This window comes from Hylobates moloch, unplaced genomic scaffold, assembly GCF_009828535.3.
Source record: "Hylobates moloch isolate HMO894 unplaced genomic scaffold, HMol_V3 SCAFFOLD_12, whole genome shotgun sequence".
Classification (NCBI taxonomy): Eukaryota; Metazoa; Chordata; class Mammalia; order Primates; family Hylobatidae; genus Hylobates; species Hylobates moloch.
Window position 1 is genome coordinate 49,407,348 of NW_026652287.1, and position 15,478 is coordinate 49,422,825.

The window sequence follows — 15,478 nt, forward strand, 5'->3', positions numbered from 1 at the left end:
CAGGTGATCCCACAAAACCATCATTCACCCTACACAACACAGACACCTACGCAACTGTCATTCACCCTACACAACAGGTGATCCCACACAACCACAACTGTCATTCATCCTACACAACACAGATGCCCATACAACTGCCAAGCTTCTGAGAGTCACACTGCATAGGAGAGCAGTGGCCTGGGTGGGGCACCACTCCAGCAGAGCTCATCCAAGGCCACTGACATGTCTTATTCCTCCCTCCCCATCCTGCCAGAAAAAAAGCTTAGCTGTGGGGAGAGGGGAGAAAGAAAACAGCATAGGTTCTAAAATTCATCACTGCTCAGGGACTTGTCTTGAAAAAGAGTGCTTTTCCCCAACACAAGTCAACGTCTTCCTCTGGCTCCCATCTAAGACACGTGAGGGGAGTTCGTTTTTTACAATATGACACACAGGACCACGTAAGGGACCTGCAGGCTGGGAGTCCTGCAGGCACCAGCCCCGCGCGCACTCTGCCTTAGATCAAAGCAAGCAGCACAGCCCTGGGAGATAAGAATCTGAGGTCCCTGCGATCGCAGTGTTGAGATTTTCCACTAAAAATATTTACCGAATTTTGAGAAAATCTGCTTCATGCATTGAAGGGAACAGGATGAGGTTTGGTTCTGAACTGTTGAGAAAAGCTGAACAAATATTTACTATGAGCCACTGCTGCCCAGTGTGTTTTCCTGCACTGTGAGGTGTGTGAGGTGGGCAGGGGGCTGTTGAACCCAATGGCTGCGGCCTCATCTTGCCACTAAAAGAAGAAGAAAGGGTGGAAAAGGTGCCGTGCTTTGGGGTCCTCAAAAGGCAAATATCATTTGAAGTGAGAAATAACAATTTTCTAGAGGTTACCACAAAAGGCTCCTATGACATTTACATAAAACCTGCCAGGCAAGGGCTGCACCAGCCCTGGAAGAAAAAAAAGGGTGTGTGTGTGTGTGTGTGTGTGTGTGTGTGTGTGTGTGTGTAGGGTGGGGTACGTGATTTGGAAATGAATTTACAAATCACAAGCCAGTCTTCATGACAAAAATAATACAGACTGGCAGGTGTCACAATTCTGGCTGCTTTGAAAAATTGCATTTGTTCTCTGGCGGGCACCTTTGACATACCCTGCGTGAACACCCCTGGGTGTCAGCCCCATCCTCTGGGGGGATTTCCAGGGAGAGATGCTATCTATACATGAGCCAGGCGCGGGGAGCCCTGACGGAGCAAGGGGGCCCAGTTTTGTTCCTCCCTACGGAGAGTGCCAATGTCGCAGATGCCACCTCTGCAAAGGGTAGGGAGGCGCCTTGCCCACATGTAACAAGATCCCTGAGAACGCCGTGCAGCGAGTCTGAGAGCTGGTTAGGGGTCGTGCGTGAAAGGACCCAAAAGAGCTCCTGGGAGGGAAGGAAGTGAGGCGCAGAGCCCACCAGGAGCTCCCATGGTGGGGGACACTTTTGCTCTCTTTATGGCCAGATTCTCCGTTGCCCGAGTGCATGTAATATTTTGCAGTTAGCAGTGGCAGGCAAGGGGCGCTGACTCAGGGCTTTGAATGGGAGAGATGAAAGATGAGGGGCCATATTCACCCCACCAGTAAAGCAGGGAGGCGGTGCCCAGAGCTGCAGCCGGAGCCCCCTTCTGAGGCGTCTGCCCTGGCCCTCACCTCCCTCAGGTGGAGCCTCTGCCAAGCAAGGGGTTGAGGTGTCCTGGAGGCAGGTACACCCGATGTCCCCAGGGTGATGGCTCCCATCTGTTCACACCTATACTCAGATGCTGGGGTGGGAACCCAGCCACTCTGGGCCTGCACCCCACCCTGCAGTCCCCCAGGCCCCAGCATTTGCACCCCACTGAACGCCAGATGATAATCCAGTCACATGACACTCGCTGGATCCGTCTCTGGGTACAGTGTGCCCAGGAAGGCAAATGCTTCTATTTTCAAACTCAGTGGTCTTTACAGAACAGAAAGTGCTCCAAACGGCATTCTGCCTGCAGTCAGTTTAAACATACAAGGCTGACATTCCTCCCTCTCAGAGTGGGACCGCTCCTTGGCACCATCAGCGGGTCCCACCCAGCCCTAGGACAGACCTTCCAGAGGGCTCAGACGGAAGCTCCGAAGCTTCCTTGACCACAGCAGTGCTGGGAGATGGGGGTGTGGGCAAGAAAGAGGGACTCCACCTGGTTGGCCATTTCAGGCTCCTTGGGACCCCCTCCCCATCCTGGCTGGCAGGCAAGTGCCAGAATTTTCCAGGCCCCTCAAGATGGTGGAACCACTTGTCCCATTGTATTTCACATGTACCCACCGGATTATCTCTCTGAGATCATCGTGGGAACGGAATTAAAGTAGTTAAGTTCAAGGCTGAGGTGCTAACCGCAGGGTTCAAATGGAGATGCCATTTTTAAAGTGGATCTTGTGCAATCAACAAAAGGTTTTGGAACCCACATGGGCACATGACGGGGAGAGGTCACTGAGCCCTGGTTTTGATGTTGGCCTGGCATTTCAGAGAAGCGGCAGAACTGGTGGCACTTAGGACCTCAGGGCTTCCTCGGTGGCTGCATCCTGTGTGGCACCCCCAGCAGGGAGGTCAAGAACCCACGGCCACCCTGGGTGGATGCCACCCACAGGTACGGGAGGGGCTTGTTTGCAAGGGGAAGAATGACTTTTGTCTTCTTTTGGTGAGAGAGCTGCTCGAATCAAACAGGACAGCTGCTGGTTAAACTGGATCTCATGTAACTTAGGTAAAAGCTGTTCATTAGTGCAACTGTGGGGAGGGGGCGAAAAGACATGCTCATCACCATCACCTATGCAGCTTTGTTTAGGAGGTGAAAAGGTCATTAGCAGTAATAAAATAATCATTAAATTGGGGAGAGGTTAAAGGTGACTGGCTGGTTAGCGGTGGAAGTGCGCTGGCTGGTGTCACCAGGCGCTGCAGGCAGAAACCGCAACGCAGGGCCGCGCTGGCAGGAAGTGGCAAGGGTGGGGCCGGTCGCAGGATCCCACTATCGCAGCGGGGCTGAGGCCCAATCACTGACACCCACACAGCCGTTTCCTGCACTTAAAAAAAAAAAATCTGTTTCTCTCTTTGCAAATCAACAACTTTTACCTAGAAACTCTTCAGCGGTGAGCTCTGACTGATCTTGATCTCCGGTCCGTTGCAGAAAATATACCATTGTTTACCTGGGGGAGGTGTGTGCCACGGCTAACTTTAACCTAACTCTAACTGACAGGTTTCGGCGGCCTGCCGGGTCTGTGCTGCATCTGCCTGAAAGAAACCAGTTTCTTCTGCCCAAAACAGACACCTGCTGGTTATTTAATACCTTGATACACCTTTCTAGAAAAGACCTCCAGGCAAGAAGAACTTAGTGCCCACACCAAAGCTCCATGCATGCCCCAGGGGATGGCCCTTGGTGGTCCCCCAGAGTGCACTTTCTGGCTTAGATCGAGACAGAACTGAGCATGTGGCCTTGACGGCAGATGGCCAACTGTGGACTATTCAGGTGTACGCTGTGACCGGAACTCTCCCTCGAGGAACCTCTGCAGGTTCCCAGGTGGAGGAGTCCACCTGTGACTGTCCGGGTCAACACCTGTCTGCCCGTGCACCCACACTGCATGCCGGCCACACCAAATGTCAATTTCACCTCAATTGAGCTTTAAACAAAATAAAACAAGCAGCTCCCATGGAATTTGAAAACTGCAGCCTCTAGAACACAAGAGACGGCACCAAAGCCACACATGACTCAGACCCAAACTCACATTTGGTTCTGTATGAGCGATGACCCACAGAGGACGCTGGAGCCCTCTTTGAAGTTCAACTCCCTGCACGCTGACTTTTTTTAACGGAAAAGATTTCCACTAAACTGTGACCTCACAGGGAGAAAGGGGCCCAATTAATGACTCCCAGAATGTGTGCAGCCACCTCAGCTGCCCAGCCTGTCTTTCCTGGAAAAGGTGCCCATATGGCAGAAGCCTGCGTCCCAGTCCCTGTGCCGCAGGGTGGGGATGGGGGCTACAGACCACACACAGCTGACCGCTCTTGCCCATAACCAGAGGCCTCCTGGGCTGCACGTGGGTCTGTGCCGTGTGGAACCGGGAAGGGAATTGTACAGAGCCAGGCTCTGATTCCCTTGACCAGAGAGCCAGGGTAGGGCGAGCATCTTCCTTTGCAATCCCCCAAAGAGCCAAACACTTCTCCCCAACATGTGACTCATCAAAAGGTCAACTACTGGGTCAACTGCAGTGTTTGGATTGTTAGAAGTTAGTACGGAATCACAGCACAAATAATGCTGCAAGCTCAAATGGCAACCACCACACGGTCTGTACCTACCACCCAGCAGCGTGTACAATGCAGAATTTTCCTGTTCAGCCATTGCTTCTGGGTAAAAGAATCAAATGAGAAATATTTAGCCCTCCACACAGATCTGCAGTTGCTCTGGACTGAAAATGCTGCGCATGCATTGGCTGTTTTAGAGAATGTTCTGAAGCTCATGGCTTGGTTCTCGTTACTCCTGTCTTGGGGCAGGAGGCAGGTCACTGGGTGTAGACCTGGCTCTGCTGCCACCTCGCTGTGTGACCTTGGGGAGCCCCCATGACCTCCCCCCCCTTTCCTCTTCCAGGAAATGGGCATGGCCTGGCCTGTCTCTCTCACGGGTCTTGCTGGGACCTAGTGAGATAAGAACTGTTCAAGCGCTTCCTAAGGACCCATCAATGTTAATGTATTTCTGCAGAGCACCAACGGGCACAGCAACCATCAACCACAGCAGAACAAAGATGCAGTGCCCTGTGCCACGAGTAAAGGAGCCCAGGACCCCCTGGGTCTCAAATTGTGCAACAGCTCCCTAAAAAGCCTCAACCCTGAAGCCAGGCCCAAGGAAGTCACCCAAACTCCTGTTATCAAACGTTCTACTTTTAACAAGCATTCTTTTCTGCTTTCGAAGCCCACAGTACACTAAGAGCAGAAGCCTAGGTGGGGTGGGAAGGCTTGCAGAGGGAGACACGATGGGAGGTGATAACTGAGGCAAAGTTCAAAAGCAGACCCAGCGCCAGGTTTAGGTACGTGGGGAGGCGGGGGTGGCAGTTTCCATGAAACACTGAAAATGAAGCTTTGCACCTATGAGCTGTTGAGTGGGATGGCTCCTCCTCAGGGCCCAGCAAATACGGCACTGCTCGGCAAGTGTGTGCACCCATATGAGAATACATGCACATGTGTGTAAATGTGTGTACACGTGTGTAAGCACAGAGTGTGCATGCCTGGGTGTGTATGAGCACACATGCACGCATATGTGTGTGAACGTTTGCATGCACGCATGATGCAATATCTGTATACTGCTCACCTGTATGCATGTATATGTTCACATGTGAATATGTGCATGTCCCAATGAATGCATGCACATATATAAGCATGGAGGGTGTGCATGCCTAGCTGTTATCTATGAGAGCTTGTGTGTGCAGGCATGCACAATGCAGTATGTGAGTGCATGCTGCTCATCTCTATGCATGCATGTGTGTGCTGACAAGAGAATATGCACAGATGTCCACAGATGCATATAAGCATGGAGAGTATGCACGGTGGGGTGCATGGGAGAGTGCGTGCATGCATGCATATGCGTACATGCAGGCACATGTGAGAATACTCATGTGATGCAGTATGTATGTGAATGCATGCTCACCTGTATGCATGTGTGTTCACGTGCAAACAGGTGTATGCATGCATGTGTCTGCAGGCGTGGAGGATGTGTATGTACACAGGGTACACATGTGCATGCAAGAGCATACACGTGTACATGCACATATATGCATAAAAATACATGGCCGCACGTGGGAATGTGCACACTCGTGTATGCCAGCTGTGTGCATGCATTGTGATTATGCATGTGTGTGTGTGTGTGTGTGTGTGTGTGTGCTTCTGCTCCCATCTTTTAGGCAGAGTGAAGAGGCCCACTGCCGTTCCATCAGGAGGCCAACAAGGATCCCCGAAGAGCCACTGCCTCTGTGTAAGGCACAAGCGGCCTCTTGCAGATGGAAGGGAGTCCCTTTGTTGTTTTGTTTTTCCTCCTCTTGATGGTAAATGTCTTTGATGTGTGGCTTACAGAAATGATCTCTTTACCCATCTGTATCGGCTCAACAGTTCACAGAAAATCTGCTCTAAATCCACACAGCCCATACTTGATCATACTTTTTCTCCTGACTCATCCACAAGAAAGCCAACCTGGGTACTGCGGGCTGGGTCCCCATCCTCCTGAGAGAAGGCCATGGCCAGCCCAGGGGACAGGAGGAGAGAGGTGGTGTTCTAAAAAGAACTTCCCCTATGTTCACCTCTACTGACAAGTGGCCCAGGTGCAGGACCGAGGGTCACTCGTAACTAGTGAGCTGGGGGCATGTGGAGCCTGCTAGTTCCATTCCAGGACCTGCAATGACACATGGGCTGCAAAGTGAGGCCAGTGGCAGATTCCAGGGGAGGGGCAAGTGCAGGCAGGAGGGTGAGCACCGCTTCCCTCACTGGAGCTGATGGAAAGGGCTCGGGGGCACGCCCTGTCTAGGGAAGGCAGGTAACAGAAGGCATGATCCTGGGAGTATGTGGGTCTCCTGTGGCTGCCCACAATTCAGGGACAGCGTGGGGAACAGTCTGCCTGGAGGTTAGAGAATAGGAGGCATCCCAGACCGGGGCACGGATGGAACAGGCAATGACCGGGTAGACAAGTGGATCAGGGAGCTGAAGTGACTCCTTCTGCCACTTGAAGCAACAGCTTTCTGTTTGAGAGTCTGGCTAACTGGCCACTGGCCTAACTCTGTCACACGAGAGAAATCTCACATGTGAGTTAAAGGGCTTCAGAATCCTCAGGGGACCCTCGAGGGCCAAGGCTAGGAGACACTGGCAGCACCTGCCATAGGGAAGAGAGGTAGGGCCTGTAGGAAGCCCCCTCCTCAGAGCCGTGCGTTGAGATGCCTGGGCGAGCTGGGGCGGAGGGGAGCCCCGAGCCATCCTGCCTCCTCACATCAGGTGCCACCAAGGACAATCTCCCGCTCCCTCCACTCAGTCCTGAAGCAGCTAGGGAGGGACTGGACCAAGCAGTGACTCCTGCTGCCCTCACTCCCAACAGGCCCTCCCTGAGCACAGACGGGGAGAAGGACGGAAGAGAAGAGGCCAGAATGGCCACAGGGCTGCCGGCCATGAGTGGCTCCTGACGTGTAGCCAGGGTGTCGGGGTGGCACTGACATGTTCAGGCAGAGGCCGCATGAAGCGCCCCCAGCCACAAGGCGAGCTCTACGGCCAAGGCTTTGTGCACTCCAATACAGAGCCAGAAGCCCAGGGGCCCACAGGACGGGGCGAGGGCGGGCAGGCAGGAGGCACACACCACGCACACACGGCACTTGCATGGACCTGGGCGGCTGGGCCGGGGGGACCCTCTTGCTCCCCACACAGGGTCCCACAGCATCTGCTGCTACTCTGGGCTGGTGAGCAGGGAGGCCCTGGTCCCCCACCATCCTGCACCGGCAGCCGGCGGCTGCGAGAGAAGAAAGCTTACTGACCGCTGGGCGGTTTAGGCCGTGGAGGAGCAGGTTTCTTCGGAGGCAGAGCAGGAGTGTCCTGTTTACTTTTAAAGGGGTCATCTGAGAATCCTGCCCCTCCCAAGGAGGAGGTGAAAGGGCCAGAAGGTGGGGGCTGTAAGAGAGGACACGAAAGAGAGGCAAAAATAGTTGTTAAAACAAAGGTGACGGATGTCCACTGAACAGACGCTCATGCTCCAAGGGCCCTGGCAAGGCCTCCTACTCTCTAGACTGCACAACATGGCCCTGCTTGGACATGGGGTCTCTTTCAAGCCCCATGCTTTCCTCCACCCTCAACAGCAGGGGCCCTCTGGCCTGTGGGTGATGAGCTGCCCAACATACGGTGGCAGAAAGCAGTCCCATACCTCCACGGGCTTCCAGCACCAAGGGTGTCCCCAGCCACACGAGGCACACTGGGTCTTTCCTGACTCCAGGACTCGGCACACAGGGTCCCTTGGGCCTCCTGCTTACACTTCAGAGACACGCCCCACCCTCACCCCTATGCTGGCTGTGGTGCTTGGCGCATGCCCTGGTGTGCCGCCTCCTCACTGAGCTGGCTGGTGTGGTCACTGCCTTCAGTTAGTGATGGGCAGCTCCAGGTGCTGGGTCAGCTGGCACCAGACTTTCCTCCTCCATGCCTCTGGGCTGCACATGCAGCACCTCAGGTGGGAGCACACCCTCACGTGCCCAGCCCACCCCCACTGGTCAGCATGCCCATGCCGCCTCCATTGGGCTCTGACCACCTCTGGCCCGGACCCTCAGCCAGACTCCATCACACCTATCCACATCCTCCACCCCATACCTGCTGTCTCAAACTCAAACGGGACCACATCCTCCAGCTTAAAGAGTGAGACAGTCAGAAATAGTTATAACAATTGGATAGATGAATGGATGGTGGGTGGGTAGATGGATGGAATGGTAGTTGGATGAATGGATAGACATATATGTGGATTAATGGACGAATGAATGGCGAGTGGGTGGATGGATGGATGGGCAGGTAGAGACAGGGAGGCAGGTGGGTGGTAGACAGTGAGGGAGATATGCGGCGACGTCTCACAAGTAGGTAGGCAGGTAGGCACTTCCTATAGGGAAGCTCCAAGCTCTCATTAAGGCATGCAGGGACTTCATCGCTGCCCCGGCTGCCCGATTTTTCAGGCTCACCTCTGAAGTCGCCCTTACCCTCACGATGCCTCCTTAGTCCCCAGAACCCACTGACCCCCCAGCCGCTGACTCAGCCTCCTGTTTCCAAGTCCTGCACACTCAGGTCTCCTGCTGCGGGACTCGGCCCACCTCGTCCACCGGGAACCTCTCTTCTTGCTCAGAGCCTGGCTGGACCTCACTGCCGTCCCCCAGAGCTCTCCCAGGGCTCTCCCTGGGGCCGCTTCCTGCCACCCACGCCTGCACTGCTCACTGAGCCGCAGAGACGCACTTCCAGACCTCTCCCACCTGGAGGGCAAGCACAGTCCTCTCCCCGGCACCTGCTGCCTCCAGGCCTGTGATGAGTAGATACTAAGTGCCGCCACCCGGGGGGATGCTTGTCCCTCACTTGGAGCACCAGTGAGGCACAGGGGAGCCAGGGTCTCCATCAGCCACAGAAGGGCCGGCGCATCTCAGGCGTCTGAGGGAAGGGGCTGGGGTGTCCCAGGAGGGAGAAAATCACTTTCTATGGGCAGAAGAAGGATGAGTAACCACTCTTATTAAAACAGAAAATAATTAAGTCTGTAATAAAATAGAAAATAACTACATTTTTACTAACAGAGGAAACATTGTTACAAAAATGCAAAATAACTAGGAAATTATAGGACAAAGAGATAACATTGCAACAGGAAACAAAAGGAATGGGCAGAAATAGGGGTAAAATGATCATATGTTCCTGGCCAGGCACAGCGGCTCACGCCTGTAATCCCAGCACTTTGGGAGGCTGAGGCAGGTGGATCACGAGGTCAGGAGATCAAGACCAACCTAGCTAACACAGTGAAAAACCCCATCTCTACTAAAAATACAAAAAATTAGCCGGTCGTAGTGGTGGGCGCCTGTAGTCCCAGCTACTCGGGAGGCTGAGGCAGGAGAATGGCGTGAACCTGGGAGGCGGAGCTTGCAGTGAGCCGAGATCCCGCCACAGCAGCACTCCTGGGCAACAGAGCGAAACTCCATCTCAAAAAAAAAAAAAAAAAAAAAAGGATCATGTGTTCCTACAAGAACACAGAAGAGAAAGATCAGAGTGGGGCAGAGGTGGACGGAGGGGCCAGGGGTCTTTAACTTTCTCCCCAGCAGGGCAGGCCTAGAGACAGAGAACAGGTCAAGAGCACAAAGGTACACTCCCAGGGTTTCCCTCGAGAATCTGGACGCAACAGATTGCAGATATGGGGGAAAAGGTCTACCACCACCTCCAGCAGACAGTCCTAGAGGTATGGCTGCCTCTGCCTCCAGCGTCTAGTCACACTGACGCAGCTGACTAAGCCTCCAGCATCTAGTCACACTGACACAGCCATCTAGGCCTTCAGCATCTAGTCACAAAGACACGGCCGTCTAAGGCTCCAGCGTTTAGTCACAGAGATGTGGAGATGTGGCTGTCTAAGGCTCCGGCATCTAGTCACACAGATGCGGCTGTCTAAGGCTCCAGCATCTAGTCACAAAGACGCAGCCGTCTAAGGCTCCAGCATCTAGTCACACCAATGCAGCCATATCTAAGGCTCCAGCATCTAGTCACACCAATGCAGCCGTCTAAGGCTCCAGCATCTAGTCACAAAGACGCAGCCATCTAAGGCTCCAGCATCTAGTCACACAGACACGACCACCTAAGGCTCTGGCGTCTAATCACACAGACGTGCTCATTTAAGGCTCTAGCATCTAGTCACACAAACACAGCCGTCTAAGACTTTAGTGTCTAGTCACGCAGATGCAGCCATCTGGGCTTCCAGCGTCTACTCATACCAATGCAGCTGTCTAAGGCTCTAGCGTCCGGTCACACTGACATGGCCCTCTAAGGTTCCAGGGTCTACTCACACAGACGCAGCCATCTAAGGCTCTAGCATCCAGTCACACTGACATGGCCATCTAAGGCTCCAGGGTCTAGTCACACAGACGCAGCCATCTAAGGCTCTAGCATCCAGTCACAGTGACACAGCTATTTGAGGCTCTAGCTTCCAGTCACACCGATGCAGTCGTCTGAGGCTCCGGCATCTAGTCACACAGATGCGACTCTCTAGGTCTCTAGAATTTAGTTGCACAGACATGGCCGTTTAGGCCTCTGGAGTCTAGTCAGAGATGTGGCCACCTGTGTCTCTGGCAGCTAGTTATAGAGATGCAGTCATCTAGGCCTCTAGCATCTAGTTACAGAGATGCATCGATCTGGGCTGCTTGCGTCCTGTCACAGAGACACGGCTGCCTTGGACCTTGTGTAGTCCTACAGTCAAGGCTGCTCGGCCCAGTCAGAGCCACATCAGAGACAGAACAGGGAGGTGGCCCCTCTAAGAGGCAGCCTACCCATTCCAGGTCCCCCTGATGAGGGCAGTGGCAGGTGCCCCCAGGGAGGGGAAGGGGCCCCAAAGGCTCCTGCACAGATGACCCCACCAGATCCCTTCCCTGGGCTTCACGCCGCCCTCTGAAGCTGCCCAGGCAGGAGACACTTGCTCTGTGCTGATCTTCTCACCTAATAATAGGCCCAGTGACCTGGCAGGGGGTCCCACTGTCAGAACCTCTGCCTTACACACAAGGAAACTGAGGCACACAAAGGCGGCGCAGCCTGCCCAAATCACACAGCAGGTCCGCGGCAGATCCAGGGCTGCCACATCGTCTGCCTCCCAGGCTAGGGCCTCCAGATGCTGCCCTCAGCTGCCGAGGGCCACCCCAGTGGTGAGTCCAGGGCCTCGTCCTGTGCAGACTGTCCTGCCCAGGCTGGAACCCCAACCCTGCCACCTATTCAACACCCTGTGCCTCGGTTTCTTCATCTGTAAAATGGCAAGAGTGACAGAGCACGGAGGGCTTCAGCAAGAAGGAAATGAGGTGACATGTGACAGGCATCCGTCCACTCACTGGCACTAAAGTTGGCACATGGACCACACGACAATGATCACACCAAGTACGAAGCTGCGATTGGAATCTGGGAGTGCCCCATCTGCTGCCCCAGTTGTCCCCAGGCCTGTCCGAGATATGAGGGGCAGTGTTGGCCTGCAGCTTAGCTTTAAAATGGGCCATTTACGGTCGGCTGTTTGGGAAAGAATGGGGGAAAGAACACTGGCCTGTCTGTGGGTGCTTCTGCCAGTCATGGAATATGTCCCTGGGCCCCCCGTGCGAGTCCCCCGCGGCCTGGGATGGGCAGCCAAGCAGGTCTAGATGGGAAGTGGTGTGACCGGCCGGGCCTTGTCCTCCCTGGGCGTGTGCTGGCTTCTGGGCCACATCTCCAGACTCGGAGTGGGGCCTTGGTTCCAGTGGCTGCAGTGAGCCTTTCTACTCTCTGCGTCGCGCAATAGGACCCGGGCAATAAAACCACAATCAGCCTGGACGTCCAAAGTTGTAAGACCTGGTGACACACTCAAATCAGAGCTGGCTGACCCTCCAGGCTGACCCGGGACACCTTGAGCCAAGCCGGCTTGGCGCCTCCCATGTGTGTTTAAACCCACGAGGCCAATCGGCAACTTGCGAGGAGACAGGCTTTCAATAAACGCCTGGCACTGCCTCCGCAGTGAATCAGATCACTCCTAGCGCCAGACGCCCGCGTCATTTCCGAATCCCAATTTTCATGACTTCAAATTTCCCAAGAAGCCTCCTTGGGGACTCAACTCTTTCCTACTCGGGCAGCGGCTTCAAGGAAAGTCTCTATTTTTAGAAAGGTTTCAGTAAAGCTGTCAGGGGCTCTCTGGGCTCGGCAAGAGTAAAGTGTGCTTAAAATAAATGGAAGACAGAAAAAGCTACTATGAAAACCAGCTCTAAGAGAAACACGTTTGAGTTCACCAGTTGAAGAACTGGTTCAAAACAGAAGACTGAATTTTTAAACAGCAGCCCTAAATATCAATGCACAGCTTTAAACAATTGAGAAGTTGCTAAAAATGGGCTGACGACTAACCCAGTATTTCACAGATGGCTTTTTTTTTTTTTTTTTTCAGGGCAGGAGAGGGTGAAATAAGTTGGACTCTTATTTTTATTCTCAAATGCTCCCTGGAAACATACTTTGGGGAATCTGTTCTTAAAGTGAGCTGATGTCACGTAGGCTTGATACTGTCTAGAAAAATCTCTTCAGGTGAGGGTGGGGCCTCAACTAAGAGTGCAGGCCTGAAGAGCCTCCCAAAGGAAACTTCTAGAATCAGACTGTGGGCTGTGACTCTCCTCAGCAAAGCCACGCAGAGGTAAGGTACTTCAATTCAGGGACTTAACAAAAGGGCCTCCCCGCCCTGCTCGGATGGGGAAAAGTTGATGATGGTTTTTTTTTTTTAAAAAAAAAAAAAAAAAAAAAACCTTCTTGTCACTTTCATTTCCCTTAGCATTTTATTTATATCCACAGTGTTGTTCTTGAAAAACAGATAGGTAACCAAAAAGGAAAAACAGAGCTGCAAGGTCAGGGTTGAGCTCAGAATGCGGCTGTACAAGTGTCATGAAGGCAGCTGATGGAACGCTGGAATCAAAACAAGATAGTATTGGAGACCCATTTTCCACAGCTCTGTCCAACTCTGTCCTGGCCTGGCACCGCCAATAGGAAGTGAGACCGGCTCTGAAATCACAGCTGCATGTGTGTGAAGAGCCCCTGGTTTCAGGGCCCAAGGACAGGCAGAGGGCGGTCATTAGATCCGGGCTCTAGCTCAGGCTCTGCTAGCTCTCCCTCCCTCTGCTCACAGTGAGAGGCGGAAGACAGATCCAGCCTCCCAAAGGAAGAGGAGTCCACGTGCGACAACCAGAAACGACCAGGACCCCTGCCTTAGGGACTGCTGCCACCGTGTGGCCAACGTTTTCTGCTTTCGGGAGATGGTTTCCCGCCTGCCCAGGAGCCCGTGCACTGGCCCCTAAATCTCCTTCCACCAGTCCCAAACCGTGTCACAGCATGGCATATGAGGGATGGAGGCCTTCTCTGTGTGCTGGAAGGAGGGGGCGCCACGCCAGGGCCTCTGGGCTCCCTCTGCCCAGGCTCATCTGTGTAAACACACACCCTGCCTCGGTCAGAAGTGGGATCTGCTGCGCCGCCAGGGCACGCACACACGCGTCTTTGAAAACCTGAACAGAATCTCAAGTGCTTCTCGGAATCTGTGTTCTGTGATCACAAGTTGTGACCGCTGCCAACCACAAGATGCTCAGAGACTCATCTGCTCCACCAGCTGAGTGAACACGGGGCAGCCAAGGGAGGCTGCCCAGTCACACTGGCACCTGGGGCACCTGGGCATGGGGCCGGCGGGGTGGGGAGCCCAAGGGGGCCTCATGCCTGGGGCACGCGTCTTCCAGGTACTCCCGGGGCTCCCTTCCCTCATCACCTTCAGGCTGATAGCAGCGCCCACAGGGACTGGGCCCAGCTGCTCCAGGGGACCCCCCCACCGGCCACCCCTTACCACCTGGGCCATGGGCTCCAGGAGTGGGGCTGTGTTCTGCTTGTGGCCACTGCCTCTTCCCGCAGCATGGATGATGCCCATCCGCCCCTGCCTGGGGGCTGCCGAGAAGGGACAGAGTGGATGCGCGTGTCAGGGACGCGACACACCTCACCTGCTTTCCTTCATTCCTGCCAAAGAAAAACGCTCCTCGCTCAAACAGGGAAACGTACAACTCACAAGGAAGCACAATGGTGCCTCAGCCCTGGCGTCCTTCCCACTCACCACGGCCCCCATTTCCAACTTTCCAGCAGTTTCTTCCGGAAGGCACCTGAGTCGTAAGGGGCTTCTATTGTTATTTTTTGACTTGTCCATTCTGGATGTTCCCTGTTGAATTCTCTACGCTACCTTAAAGATGAGCTCCAACCACACTGCCAGCCTCTGGAGAAGCCCTACAGCTGTCTAGGACCAGAGCCACAGTGAATTCAGGTCACCGTGTGGTGAGGGCCGGACACAGACGGGTCCAGTCTGGTAACCAGCCTCGCTGCTGTCCTCCTTCAACAGTTCACTCCTCACCTGTGGATCTGTCTGCATTTATTCACAGAGCCTGGCCCTCACTTTTCAACACCCCTTGAGAGTTCTGTCACATTGGCGACTCTGAACTCTTGCTGGCCCACTTTCCCTGGATGCCTCGCACCTGCAGGCCTGCTGCCCATGGCCCTCTCGAGACGCCTGTGCCCAACGTCTTCTCAAGTTTCTATTCGGCCATGGCAATGACTTCACCATCTGAGACCTGATGGTCGTCAGACACCAGTGGGAGCCAGGGGAGCCAGGGCACCTATGCCACTGGGAGGGGTCAGGGCTCACCCCGAGGGACTGAAGTGCATCGGATCACAGCCATGGATGCTTTCCAGACCTGACCTTGTGTTTGAAAGGTGCCGGGGAGATACACACGTGACACGAACAATTACGCCTGGCAGCCCACACCATGACAAGAGGCACAAAGACACTAGCAGAGGCGCGGGGGCTCCGTGGAGGAGCTTTACCTTGGACATCTGGCTGAAGTCGGCAAAGCCTTCAGCACTATTGAAGGACCCACTTCCGAAGGGATCTAAGGTTCCAAAGGGATCTGCAATCGGCACCAACAAAGTCAGAGTTACAGGTCTTTAAGAGAACATGCCTTCTGGGGTGGAGGGAAAATGCTAGATGGCGCCTGAACCAGGAGACTCAGGAACGTTGCATTTATTCATTAGACACGTCTGCAGGAAGGTCCCTCAGCAAGGCCTCCCTGCCCACTCTGGCGTGGCAAGACGGTTTCTCACTGTGACGACCGCTCTGGGAGGGCCAGCATCATTCACGGTCATCAGAAGAGTGACAAGTTGCCATAGGGGCATGGCCCCTGGTCCCACCGGGTCTCAATGGGTCAGGA

General features: G+C 54.2%; 1 protein-coding gene across 11 annotated transcripts in view; it reads right to left on the minus strand.

Moving 5' to 3' along the window:
• The window catches only part of EPS15L1 (epidermal growth factor receptor pathway substrate 15 like 1), a 120,566-nt gene that overhangs the window by 13,889 nt on the left and 91,199 nt on the right, over positions 1–15,478 (minus strand). For 4 of the 11 annotated variants that reach the window (XM_032170026.2, XM_032170024.2, XM_032170027.2 and 1 more), the window contains 3 exons: positions 15,096–15,178; positions 7,523–7,655; positions 4,320–4,367 (listed from right to left, as the gene is read on the minus strand). In XM_032170026.2, coding sequence (XP_032025917.1) covers positions 4,320–4,367; positions 7,523–7,655; positions 15,096–15,178 — 264 coding nt within the window. The remainder of the gene's footprint in view (positions 1–4,319; positions 4,368–7,522; positions 7,656–15,095; positions 15,179–15,478) is intronic. The other 7 variants (XM_032170028.2, XM_032170029.2, XM_032170025.2 and 4 more) reach the window with 2 other exon arrangements.